We start from the raw sequence: 15,005 nt of genomic DNA on the forward strand, positions 1-15,005 counted from the left end.
TTCAGAGTATTTAGAACAAATAAACAAGCCTTTTGATCAACCTTTTTATTACTGGTATTTAAGAATTCACAAAATAATAAACAGGTGTTTAGAATGGCTGACTTATGGATATGGATTTATATATCTGGTTTTATATTTAATGTAGCATTTGATACTTGATGCTAACATTTTTTTAGATTTAACAGCACTTGCTGACATTACTTTTGTAACCATTAATATATGATCCAGTTGCCACAATTCTTTTATTTCTTCAGATTTCTGTACTTTATCTTTTTCATTCTAAGTGGTTTAAATACTACTGTCATTTGGAACCGCAACTTCCATCAAATAATCAAAATAATGCCTCATGCTTCAAAGCAGAATAAGTAGTTTTATCATTGAAGAAGGTTCAATTTTAGTCTAAAACTATGAATTTCTAGAACAGTGAATGGACTGTATTTATAATGAGGTGAACTGCCAATGATTATTATTTTCTATTTCTTACTGCATCAGGGTTTTTATAATAACCAGCAAAGTGAGCCAAAGCCAATTTTTCCTATTTAATAATTTGTTAATTATGGTGCATATGTTAAATCATGTTTATATAATTATAGAATCCTGTAATATTAACATAAATATTCCATTAGAACTGTATTTTTTTCTGCTGTCAAGTACACTGAGTTAAATACTTATCTGTATGTTGGTGTTGACCAATCAATAGAACATTTTATGTCTACGGCGTCTCCTCCTTCTTCTTCTCTTGCTGTTGACTCTTTTAACTGCTGATTTTTCAAGATGTAATCGTTATTTTGTTAAGCTGTTATGACTATTTTGTTGAGAGCATATCTATTTCTGAAAGCATTTGATAATTACAAAGAAATATGTGAGGAATGGTACTGGATGTGTTTACCACATAGTGTTCCTGCCATTCAGTTCTGTCTGTAGAATAATTTCAACCTGATTCAAAATGTTTCTATATTTAATTTTTATCTGACTAAGGTTGATCTTTGACAATTGGGATGTAACAAAATATTAGCATATTTCTTCATAATTTAGGGATTCCACTTCAATGTATCCCTTCTTTTGTTGAACCTTTGTTGACCTTTTACTGCTGATCATGTTTAGCATTCTACTAGTCTGAATATCATTCTTGATGAAAAAAAGGTTTGTTGTACTATAGCTCTGGGTCAGTTCAATTGTTTAACTGTAGATTGCTACATGCAAAAAATTTAATATCATATACTTAGAGCAGAGATTTAGTTTTGTTTGCTGTTGTTTGTCTACATAATTCTGAAACCAAAATTACTGTTGTTTAGGAAGCTGGATAATGAATTTAAGTTTATGTAGAACCAGAGCATACTTAAGTCCACCTGAAAGATTCCTCTTTTAATTCTAATGCTGTTCCTCTGAATGCTGTTGATTCCAGTTTGAATATTTATTAATTGGACAAGTTTTCATTAGCATCAAAAAGAACTGAATGATGTTTTTTTGTGTTTTAGGAATATAAATCACATATGGCTAATTTCTGTTTTAGTGTTGATAGATTAAATTGGTAATTATTTTTTAATTATCTGATTACTGTATTGTCTGTTAACTGTTCTCAATTTTCATCTACTTTTTGTCTTATTTTACTTTTAATTTCCTGATTTCTATTTTTTTTCTCCCATGTCAGTAGGCTGTTTTTAAACAGATCCTCGGTAAATTTTCTGGTTATTTAATGTGACTGTGGTACATGTTGCACCATATATCATTAACTGTAAATGTTTAAATGTTTGACATGCCTATACATTGTTTTCTATATATTTATCTATATAATTACTGGTTTCTCTGCTTATTCTTAGTTCTGGTAATCAGGACTTGTAATCAAGTTTTTCTTATTGTCTTTAACATTTCTTAATGACTTATGTGCTTAATGTTTCTTTTCCTTTGGTTTTTGATGCTTCCTCTTTTTTTCCATAGTATTCTTTCCATAGTATGTTCTGATTTACTGTTGCTTCATGCTTGCTGTTTGTATCATGGTTTCTTTAGTTTCTTATATGTCATACGATTACATTATTATTTATGCTTCTTTAATTTGTTATATGTTTGGATTCTATTATGGATGCATTACGGTTGCAGTTCATGTTTATTTCATTTGCAACTTCTTCCATTATTCTGTCAATTGTTTCTTGTATCAATCTTTTTTTAATCATGTTTCTTTGCTAAGCTATTTTGTTCTGAGTGGGGTGCTAAATTCAAATATATCTACATGGACTATTTTGAACAACTCTTGTCTGCTTCCTATAAAAATTTTTTCTCCTTGTATGGCCTTGTAGTAGCGCATTAGTGAAAATGTTTTTGTTCATTACATCACTTCAACCATGCAGTTCCATGCTATCCTGCTTTGGCCATTGTCTGTTGTTCTTCTGCAAAGGACTTTCTACGGAACCATCTCCTACTAGTGTCTGTAAGTTTATAATTGACGTAGATCAGATGACTTACTGCTACCATTCCCTTCAGCATCTTTCCCTGCAATCTAAACAATATTCTTCGGTCGTTTCTGCATACATATGCTGCAAACTTCAAGGAGCCACAAAGCAGAAAGAGACTGAAGTCCATTACCCATCAAGTAACAGCCTCCATATTTGACTTCTTTAAGATTTGCTTTCTTATTTTAGGCGCAAGGTCTTCACTGCAGTGGGTTTGTAAACTCTTATTGTAGGTTGGTGCTAATAGACTTCCAAACAGAACAAATATTTTGTCATAAAATATACCATACTACTTGCTGGGATGCTCAGTGTTAGAGCCAGCTATTGTTAATGTCAATATAGAATATTAGGGTATTTTAGAAACTAGTATCTTGGTACTAGCAAGCCCTACTAAGAAGTGTCCCTACCCATGCAATACAACTGCTGCTTCTGAGGGATTATTATAGTGTCATTGTATAATAAAACTGAATTAATTTTATCAATTATGAATTATTCCACTTTAATACTGTTATACAAAATATTAACAAACATTTTTATATATTAAACAGCTATGGCATATTAATGTTTCAGCTTCAGATATTCACTACTAAGAATGTGTTTTATGAAAAGCTCTTAGAAATAAGTTAATTTCTACAAAACTTGAAACAAATTTTGTTTGAAAATTCTGTAAGATATTTTTTTTATAGCAACTATCAGACAAGAAAACAAAAAAACAATTCACTAAAAGAGAGATGGAGCATCTAACTCCAAACTATAAACAAACTGTTTGAGGCAAAAGGTGCTGAGAAAGGTATGAGCTGCTTTAGTTTTTGTTCCTAGAAGAAGTAGAATAAAGAATTCCTATTTCAACAATAAAAGGTAAACCAAGGTTTAAAATATTTTTTAGAAAAATTATAGCAAACTGTAAGAATATTTATTTATGCCCCTTCAAGAAAATAAAATACGAAACAAAATAGAATGTTGAAAGAAAGTGAAAATCCATTTTTTATTAAGAGGGGTAAAGCCCATTTCAGATTTCATAAAAGTGACGATTTTATTCATACTATAAGTTGTTCAAAGAACACAGTAACACACAAGACATACAACATATTCTAAAGTTGTCTTTAAAAAAGTCACTATCTCATAATCATTTATTCTGATATTTTATGATCTAAGTATTAAATTTTATCTGACTAACATGCGATACAACAATCATTTTCTTTAAATGATGAAATTATTTATTTTATCATAAATAATATTAGTGAATATATTGATTATTTTGTTAAGACATTCTAGTTAATTCTTTTTTTATTTTGTAATGTCTATACCAGTGATTTTTATTTTTATTTATTTACTCAATTATTGCAAGGATAGTAAAAACTAAAGTGAAGAATCAGGAAAGAATTGAAAAAACTATCTGCAGGGAATATTAAAGGACTAGAAGAGATCATTGAGCCCTATTGGCCAAGGGAAGTTTATAAGAAAATGACAATTACTAGAGGTACTTCGACCATAAAGGAAGAGAATTTTCGAGTTTCAATTGTGTCAGAAGATCGAGGTAGTATAAACCCGTATATGGATACAACCCAGAAGCTAGTGCAGGAATTGGGCAGCTTGAGAAGATGACAATATACCAGGAGGAACAGTAATTAAAGACTCACAATACACTTCAATATTCTATCCGGAGGATGAGGATGAGGATAAGTGAACTGTTTTTGCAGTCGTGATGGATGAGAGCAGTGAGGAGATGACTAATCAGACTGTGCAGGCGCTCTATAAATTAAAAACTATGGATAATAATAGACTGTCATTCTTCACGCATGGTGACAGTATAGAATAAATGTTTGGTACGATACTAGAGTATTGGACAAGCAAGAATGACATATAGTGGCCCCTTCATCTTGTGAATAAAGAGCCTAGAAAGAAAATTATCCAAGTAATAGCGACATCGGTGGCCACAATCAGAAAATTTGAAGTAAGCTACGAGGATCTATTAAAACAAGTTAAAGGCAACATAGACAATGACATAGCAGATGATATTTTGTCAGTAAAGAAAGGAGATGCAGACGCTATGAAAATTAGAGTGAGGGAGTCCTCAAATAAAAGAAAAGACATAGTAAAACAACTAGGGTCCTAGGTAGAAAATGCAAAGTGAATGAAAAATCCCAAAACCTACATAGGGAAATCTTTCATGTTAAAGCATTAGATATAGACATGGAACCTCGGACACAGAGTGATGGCGTGTTATAAACCTAACCGCCTGAAATTGTGTTATAATTGTGAAGGCAAGGGACACCAAATCGAGACTGTGGTGAACCCAGCCGATGTTTGGATTGTGGGGAGAAGGGACACCAGACTGGAGGCCGGGAATGTCAGTGACACCAACTATGAAATATGATACCAGAGAGGCTCCTGCCAAGACTGATCTACAGGAAGGTGCTTGAGGAGGATTTTTCCAATGACTATTGTGTGATTCAATTTAGTATCCACCTTGGAGACCCAATACAGCGGATAAAAAGATATAATTGGAAGCCAACGGAGTCACAGATTGTAGCCTTCTCAGAAGCAGTGAGGATTAAGTAGGAGACTAGACAAGATTGGAGCCCAGAAGACTTTTTACGAAGTCTAATCTAAAGGTCTAATCGAAGACTAAGGAAGAAAATGATAAACTAAGGCCGTAACTTAATCCAAGATGGCAAAAAGTATATTGGTGGTCTCGTGATATTGTAGACTAATGAAAAGCAATACTTGTAGCACGGTGTAAACTATAGCAAGTGTGAAGATAGAGGCTAGAAGATGTGGAAGAAGTGGAACTCGCATATAAACATGCCAGAAATACTCTTTACACGATTAAAACAGCCAAATGTGAAGCACGGAAAAAATTGGTTAAAGAGCTAAATGATGACCCCCATGGGGGATGACGTACCAGGTGTTGGTAAAAAGATTTAGTGCGCTCCACCCTCTGTTAATTAGAGGGCAGATGCAAAGAGCCATTCGGGAGATCTTTATAACTAAAAAAGTCAATCAGGTGAACATTGTAAGTAATGAGACAATTTAGTATAAGTGAACTCCTATGGGAAATCTCTCGAATAAGCATTAATAAAAGACTGGGACCTGATGGAGTTTCAGGAAGCTTAGTAAAGGGACTGACTGTGACGCACCCCTGGCCCATCTTGACAGCATTCAACCAGGAGCAGCGATTTCCCAGTTTCTTGGAAACAAGGATGGCTTCTACTAATTCTGAAATTGACTCCAGGCAGACAAGCTAAAACCTATCAACCGATATGTTTGTTACCTACTCTTAGCAAATTATACAAACAACTCCTTGCTGAATAAGTATTGATGGAGCTAGAGACATCAGGTGGCCTTTCACATTTGCAGTTCAGTTTTGTTAAAAGTAAATCAACAGTTGATGCGCTATGCATGGTAATAAACTGGATTGACTCATGTAGGGCCGGCACAAGGAGAACCAGGAAGATTCCTTTACTGGTTCTCCTACACATATGCAACATCTTCAATAGCATAACGTGGGTGGCCATTATGAATGAATTAGCAAGAAGAGACATTAGCCCCTATCCCAGAGCTGTGATTAATAGTTATTTGCATGATAGGAAGGTACTGACAGAAACTAAAGATAGAGAAGTATGGTTCCTAATGCAAGGGGTGGGCCCCAAGATTCCATGTTAAGCCCCTTGCTTTGGAACATCACATTTGATGGGGTGTTGACTTCCGGACAGACAGAGGAAGAAGTTGAAAGAGCTGCCAACTCCTAATTAAAAGAATTTGCATCTGGCTCTGATCCAGGGGACTTCAGCTTTCACCTCAAAAAATGCAAGTGGTGTCAGTAGTGGGCTGAAGGAAAATATGCCGTATTAATATCAAAATGGATGGTGTCCAAACAGACATGATGCCGCATGTTAAGTATTTAGGTATTTGGTTTGTGCAGAATAGTCTGTTCACTAAATACCTTCAAGAAGTTAAAAGCAAAGCAGAGAGACTGTCAACTCCCTCAATTGTTTGACTGGCTCCAAATGGGGGCCAAAAGCAGAAAAACGTAGACTATTGGTGGCAGCTGCCACAGCTATGATTCAGCATGAGCTACCAACATGGTACGCTGCTTTTGATAAGAAAAGATGAGTGAAGGTTAACCTCATTACAATGTCGGATTGCCATAAAGACTGTGGCAGCATACAAAACGGTGTTGGAAGTGGCAGCAGAGGTATTAGTGGAGTTCCTCCTATCTGACTGATGGCTTTACAAAGAAAAAGAGGGTACATAGGAATGATAAAGGAGGATGCAAAGACACTTTTATACCAAGAATGGGAGGAGGCATAGGGTGTAACACACTAGGACGGATGGATGCGCCAGCTAATTCCCAGGTTAAAACCATGGCTGGAGAGAGGTCACAGAGACACTGGTTATTACGTTACCCAGCTTCTCTCTGGCCATGGGAAATAGAATGTATACTTGCATCAATTTGGGCGACGAATGCTGCCTAATTATATATATTGTGGATTGATAGACTCGCCTCACCACACCTATTATGAGTGCCACATATGGGAAAGAATCAAGCAAAGCCATGGCCTGGGGTGGATAACGCCTGAAACCACTGCGGAATACATGTTACAAGATGTCGAAGAATGGGAAACAATCGAATCGCTGGTAACAGAAATAATACAGAAGAAAGAAATTGAATACCGAGAATGGCAAATGGTCTGAAAAAAAAAAAAAAATTGTAAGACCAGTCCTGGTGATTGGGGCAGGATCTGGGAATAGTATAGCTGGGCCTGGCCTCCCGCTTCAAAGCTTGAGGCAAGCAAATAAAGTTAATTAAAAACCAAGTTCTGGCTGCTGGGTGGGGACCCTGGGAATGGCTTAGCAGAGCCTGGGTTTACCCCTCCAGTTAGAGGCAAGCAAACTGGTGAACTGACCTGCCATGCTGGAAATGTTGCCAGCAGGGGGAAGGCCCATTAGAGTCACAAGACACTTCCTTGGTTTGAGATATCATCCACATGTTTGATTGTAGGACCAACCCGGGAGAGCTGAAGAAAAAAAGTAATAAAGTGCATCTCTCAGCACTTACACAAATGTACAGAGAACGACTGTTTATGTACATATGTAGTGCTATAGCACAACTTTGTCCCCAAATCAAGAAAATATTAAACATGATACTTCTAAATTAGCTACACAAAAGAGTAAACTTTAATGTTGTAAAAAGTAAATAAATTACAGAATTGTTTGATACATCACTGAATACATGTATACCTTCAAGTTTCATTCCCACCTAACATCATTAGTTTGTCACTAGGTGGCAATTCCATCCCTCATTAGTCAAGTCATGGTTGCATACCAGTGCAGGGCATGCTCATTATTGTTTAAGGTTTCATGAATCCAAATTGACTACTACTATTTATAGACAATTCATATATCACAAGCAACCACCTCAAAGACAATCTGTTATTGCACAGTACAATAGTTTCATTGAAACAGGTTGTGTATTACATAGGATGCCAGGTCAGGGTAGACCTTCAGTTTCTGAAGTGGCATTCGAACAAGTGCAGCAGACATTCATTTGTAGTCCAGGTAAATCAACAGGACGCACCAGCTTAGAACTGAATATCCCAAGGTCAAAAATGGCTATCATTTAAACCTAAAAATTACAACTGATCCAAGTTTTGAGTGAAAGTGATAATGAAAAACAAACTGAGTTTTGTGTAAACTTATTAAACAAAATTGAGACTGGAGACAACAATCTTAAAAAAATTGTGTTCAGTGACAAAGCAACCTTCCATGCCAGCAGTAAAGTGAGTCAACATAATGTTTGAATATAGGTGAGCAGAATTCACGTCACACAATAGAATATGTATGGGACTCGCCTAAGGTAATGGCACATATCTCAACAGTAAAATGCTCACTTGGATTGGATGTGGTGGAAAAAATGTTCTGGCCATCACAACCCCCTTATTTAACTACAGACTTCTCCATATGGGGTTATGCTAAAGACAGAGTGTTTGTTCCTCCGCTTCCAGGAAATGTCAACAAGCTGTGGCACCAGATAACACAAACAGTTGCCACCATAGATCAAGACATGCTTCATAGGATTTGGCAGGAAACTGATTACAGATGGGATGTTTGCCATGTTACAAAAGGTAATATTGAATATTTGTAAATGAAACTTGATGATATACTGTGTTCAGTGTTATGTCAAACATTTCTGTACGTTACTTAATTTTTTCATTATTAAGACTTATTTTTTTTTTATCTAATAATTATATCAAAAACCTATTATTACAACCACCTTTCTTTTTTTTATTTTATTTTATTTATTTATTCTTTTTTTTAAAAACAGTGTACATAGAATGATTATAACTTCATTGTTTTTAATCATTTAATGATTAAAGTCTTCAAAATTCTGAAGGTCAGTTATGTTCACCAGTGAAGTACTAACAAGCTACAAAGAAATATTTCTCAACAGATAAACATTACTCAATAATAAATAAGCCTGTCAGAATCAGTAATAAGTGAGCAGTTCACTGCTCATTGTTATATTATTTCATAAACTACAATTCTGGATTGCAATAAGTTAGATAATTGCAAGTGCAAACAGTACATCAATAATTGATATAGATCATAACAAATGTAGGACTTTAAACAGTAATTCTAACAACAATATATATGCTAGACAAAAAGAAACTAAATTAAAAATTTACCATCCATATTTTTAGGAGAAGTAAGAACTCCACAACTGTTTTCTGTACAACTTGAATGAGTAGATAGATTTCGAAATAAAGGAGAAGACCTATTTATAAACTCTTCTGTTTCTTTTAACAATTCTTCTACATCTTTGCCTTCATTTGCTTCTACAAAAAAAAAGAAAAAAGATTACTGCATAACAAATTACAACAAAAATTTTGAAGAACCACTTACAAGAAATAAAAAACTAAACTAGATATATATTTTATAATTAAACCATCAACATCAATAGATATGAATTAATTAGTATAAGCATAAATACAAAAACAAAACTTTAAAAAAATTATATAATGAATATATAAAAACAAAAAGCAACATTTATAAATCTGAACAAATAAAAAATGAATTCTACCTGTATTTGTGTAATCTTACTGCTTTGGATTCTCCAAGACAAATGTAAAAAGTTAGTTTGCAATTGACTGTTGTAAGCTAAGGTTAGCTCAACCACGAAAGTAAGCAGACAGACTTTAAGAAATATAAAAGGGAAAAATAATGTAGGAAAATACTTAAACAACAGTAGAACAAAATTAATAGACAGGAAAGCTGAAAACTAGAACAGCAATGAATTATCCACAAAAACAGCTTTTAAAGAATGAACACAACTCACTCAAATACTCCAAGTCACGTGGTGATAATAACTGCTTCATCTGCTGTAAAAGGTTTCCAATTTCTTCATCTGAAAGTCAATAAAAAGTTTATTAATACTAAACAAAAAAATTAAGAAAGGAAAACTGGAAAATTAAACAGATAATTCATCATATATTTAAATGATGTGTTAAATTATTTTTGCATATTCCAAATTAAATGTTATCTCCTTATACGGCACCTGAGAAATTTTATCTTTATCTGAGAAATATATCTTCCAAACAAAAAACTTTATGCCAGCATCAGCTGGCATAAAAAACAGCACCAGTCACCAAATATGTCGCACAAAAGTATAAAACAAATCTGGTTCTGTTTAATATTGAAAATTACTAGTTTTTTCGTAATGCAATGTTACATTGAGGACACTTATTACAACTAAAAAATGATGGTAACCCAGTCAACAAACTCTTAAGTCAATGAAATCAGTCTTTGATTATAATCTTCTAATCAACTCTTAGATCATTTAGAAAAACAAAATTAAATGTATAGGTTTTATTGCAAACACATTTATTTTATTTAAGATAAAGTATAAACTTATACAAAGGGTATATAATATATTGTATTTTTCATACTAAACAACATAACATACAAAATTTAGAATGTCTTACAGACTTATTTACATTCAGTAATTCCTCTTTTACAGTACAAATGTAAAAAATTAAATTTAACAGCCCACTAACTTATTTATTTTTTAATTCATTGAAGATCTTTAAAATCAATAATAAATCATTATTATTGATTTTAAAGATCTTCCATTACTATTTACTTTGAAGTCATAGATAAGAAAGTCAAACATTATCACTATCTCAGAAACAACATATGAAATAGATCTAATGAACTGCAAAATAGTCTATAATCCAGATTTATCAATATTTTAGCTTAAAAAAAAAACACATTTTTAATTGTAGGTATTTTATATGACCTACAGAAAATAAATAATTTTTACACCTATTTAGATAGGTAAAACAAGCTAAGAAAATTTATTTAGTTTTAACTTCATTTACTTCTACTAAGAAAGAAACTGAAGGACCAGATAATAAACTACAAACATCCTCTCAATCTGATGGTTTTGCAGTTCAGGAAGTAATAACCTGGAAATTGAAAAGTAAAATGATAAAATGATATTTTTAATAAACTGATTTATGAATTTACTACTATAATCCAATAATGTTGGAAAAATTTCAATGCATGTTGTTGACATTAATTACTAGCTAATGATTACCATAGCAGTCTTATCCAGAGCTCTCAGTCATTATATAAATTACTACCCAGGTTGTTGCTATAAAAATAATGTTAATAAGCATTTGTATATAATTGGAATTGATATTAACAGAATGAAGAAATAGTAATAAAAATATGATTAGTTTTATTTTGTGATACTGAAACCTACATTGGCATTTAACACTGAAACCACAACAGAAATTTTAAATGAAAACTACATCTACACAGGTGTATGTTTCTTGAATAAAATGCATAATTTTGCTCAAAATTAACAGGACAGATCAACCAGTCAAAAAAATGAACCAGCAAATGGGTTAAATGAACACATCAGATCTTGGGAATAGTTATAAAGAATCAAAACATTGTACTTTTAATCACATTCAGGTAATTTACTTCCAACAGAAGTAATGTCTTTTACTGATGGAACTGTAATGATCAACAATGTTAGCAATAATCAGGATTTATATATTAAAATATACAGTCAAAGGATTTGTTAAAAAATATGTGAAATCATAATAATAATAATTTAAACACTTTTATACTACCAATTATTAAATACAAAACAGTTTACTTTGATATTAATTAAATTTGAGCTAATTAACAGTACCTTCAATGGTGTATTTGGTAGTGTTGTTGTTAATGGCATCATCTTAAAAGAATAAGGAATTTCCTTCAGAATGTAATCAAATAATATACTCCAAGAATAATGTACTTCTTAATTTAATATGTTTTTAGTGTGGTATTTAATGTGATATATATAAAAATTGCACGTTTTGGATATTATCTTTGGGTCATTCAACATCAAGTGGACCAGAGGTCCCCAGTCGACCATCTCCAAACTTCCTCAAATTTTGAATGTACATTCACTGTGGTCTTAAATGCCATTTTACAAATTGTAGCTGTACATCTGCTATTGCAGATTTTCTGTGATCTATTGAAAAAAAGAGTATTTACTGGTAGTTCACGCATACACGTAAAACATTCTAACTTTGATTTATAATTTTGAAAGCAATAATAAAGCTTTAGCTTTGAGTTTTAATACTTTTGGTTAACATTTTATGCTGAATTCAAATATGCACCTGAATACATTAAACTAAAAAATTGTTCTGACATTTTGTAGTTCAAAGTTTGAGCTTATACAATTCCTTATCTACTACTTTAATCAGAGCAAAACTTCGCCAACTGAAAACGGGCATAATTGTGTGTAACATTCTAAAATTTCAAAGCAACTGAAGGCTTATGTCAGGAGATATTCATTAACAAATTTGATCAAAAATTATTTAGCTTGATTTTTTACCTACCTTTAAAAGCTTATATTTCAGGTATACCTCCTTCTTAAATTTTGTAAGTTTTATAATAGGTTGTAAGGGAAGCTTTTAAACAACATAATCCATGCAGTTTGTTTTTTGACCTGTATATTACATTAGGTAAGAACGCTTTTCAAAAATAATTAATATTTTGCAAGTGACAGATTTTTAATATGTGGGCATTTTTAGTTAATTAAAACATCTGAAGGTCGAAAAAGATTCAATGCTTCAGAATGGTATTACATCTTTTAAAGAATATTCTAAAGTTTATAATATCTTGAAAAAATTGCAGTGTTTCAGAAATTTTTAACTATTGTAGAATTTTCTAGGCTGATTTGAAAAAATCCATTTTCTAAAATGTTCTAGAAATTTCTACAATGTTCTGAAAAACTATTCAACAGAACATTATATAAAGTTCTAGAATATTCTGGAAAACTCCATTCTCCAAAACATTCTAGAAATTTCTGGAATATCCAATTTCTTCTAGTATATTCCTGAATATTCTTTATTTTGAAGAAAGGTTATATAAGTATCAACTTTTTGTGAATTAGCATAGTTGTTAGTGAATAAATTCTATATAATCAGTTGTGACATTTATTGTTATCTTCAACTGTGTTTTGAATTATTTTAAAATGTGAAGTTCTTGGCCCCTGCCATTTTGGCAAGCCTGATGGCTCTGAATGCAACAAGTCTTTAAAGTTTAATTATGGAAAAGATTTTTTGTTGCCTGTGAAAGAAGTATCAGAGCTATGGACAAAGAACGTTTACAGTGGTATTCTGGAATTAGCTTAAATAAAGATGCTGATATAAGTAAATAAATAAATCCTATCATAAATCTGTTTGTTTTCTGACAAAGTTTGAAGATTAACAAGACTGCTGTAATACAACTGGAAACGAGTCGTACAAAGCCAGAAAAGGATTTTGACCTATTGATTCTGCTGACCAATTAAAAAGCCTTAACAAATTATGACTTCAAGGCAAGTCAAAAGTTATGCGATGTAGGCAAGAATTGGCCCAAAGAGAGATTCAGCCAAAGGATAATCAACCGAAATCAGAATCTAGTGATGTGGAAAATGCTAGAAGCTTCTGGAAGAATGGCTGCCACCAATTGGAATTTCTCCTTTGAAGCTTAAATACGTCAGCAAAAAGAATTCAAAAGGCTACCCGAAACAAAAGGTAATAAGAGCACCAGATGTAAGAATTTTATCAATTTGTGCTACCGTGAAGAAAACTTTGGGATAAAAGCTGAATGGAACTTCTTTGGTACTAGCCACGGAATATCACCTTGTGATGAAATTGGAGGCACTACAAAATGATTAGCAGCAAATGCCAGTCTTCAGCAACCTATAGAAAATCAGGTATTGATACCAAGAGACTTATTTGAATTTTGTAAAGAAAATATACCAGGAATTGAGTTCTCTTTTATTCCAAGAGAAGAAGTTGAGGGAATCTGACCTGAACAGCAAAGCTAGTTTAGTAGTGGTCACACAAATTGCTGAAACAAGAGAAAACCATCAGTTTAAACCAGTTAGCAAAGCTAAAATCCAAGTCAGCAGAGTTTCAAATGATATTTCAATACTTGAAGCTGATATTTATGAAACTGATAAACCAAATCAAGGCATATCTTACCAGCTTGCAACCAGGCCAATATGTGGCTTGCATGTATGACAATACTTGGTGGATTGGAAATAAATGTGACATATCTTTTGAAGAACATGATGCCCTCATTTGTTTTATGCACCCTCACGGTGCAGCTCGTTCTTATGATTGGCCTCCTAGAAAGGAAACTTGCTAGATTCCAGAAAAGCATATTTTTGCTACTCTTGAAGCGCCATCAACGACATCATTAGGACGACAATATATGTATCCAAAATACATCCAGTCTATGACTGAAAAACACTTTAAGCTGAAGTGGAATTAAAATTACTGTGCTAAAAAGCTTCTGACTACTTTAGATATTTTTATTTTATTTTGAAACTACTGTGTTCTATAATATTGTAATACTTTATTGCATTCTGTTATTACTACTATGACTATATTTCATTTTGTTTATAATTTTAGTATTTTTGTGCATGTGTAATAAATATTTTTTTTTAATTTTGCTTGCCATAACATATATAATCAGTTGAAAATATCTCCTCTGCATTAAATAGGAAGCAAGGTACAACTAATACAGTTAACAACTTTGTATTAACAGGCAGCAAAACAAACGATACTAGTATTACTTAATAAAAAATTACTTCCTATTACAGTATTCATTTAATCCATAAACATTACAGAAAAATTGCTCTCTATGTGGAAGATGCATTACCTTTCAACTGTTTTTTCTGCCATTTATAAACTACGGGTCAAAGAACAAACTCCATGGATTTTGTAGTTTAAAAGTTGCTCTTTCTAACTAATATAAAACTAACAAAATCTAAGAAGGTATAATTGAGATATAAGCCTTTGAAGATGGACCAAAAATGATAAAAGATTTTTGACCAAATCTGGTGATGAATTTCTCCTGACATAAGATTCCAATTGCTTTGAAATTCAGGATCATACTCACAATTATTCCCTTTTTCAAAATACAAAGTCTCATTCTGATTAAAGAATTACATAAGGAAATATATAAGCTCAAACTTTGACTTCCAGAATGTTGCGAAAAACT

General features: G+C 32.5%; 1 protein-coding gene across 1 annotated transcript in view; it reads right to left on the minus strand.

Annotated features, from left to right (window-relative positions):
- LOC142334215 (uncharacterized) overlaps positions 1–15,005 on the minus strand; it is a 163,695-nt gene that overhangs the window by 123,905 nt on the left and 24,785 nt on the right. The window contains exons 4-5 of the mRNA XM_075382061.1: positions 9,787–9,855; positions 9,137–9,286 (exon numbers count right to left, since the gene is read on the minus strand). Of these exons, the coding sequence (XP_075238176.1) occupies positions 9,137–9,286; positions 9,787–9,855 (219 nt within the window). The remainder of the gene's footprint in view (positions 1–9,136; positions 9,287–9,786; positions 9,856–15,005) is intronic.

This window comes from Lycorma delicatula, chromosome 1 (assembly GCF_047948215.1).
Source record: "Lycorma delicatula isolate Av1 chromosome 1, ASM4794821v1, whole genome shotgun sequence".
Classification (NCBI taxonomy): Eukaryota; Metazoa; Arthropoda; class Insecta; order Hemiptera; family Fulgoridae; genus Lycorma; species Lycorma delicatula.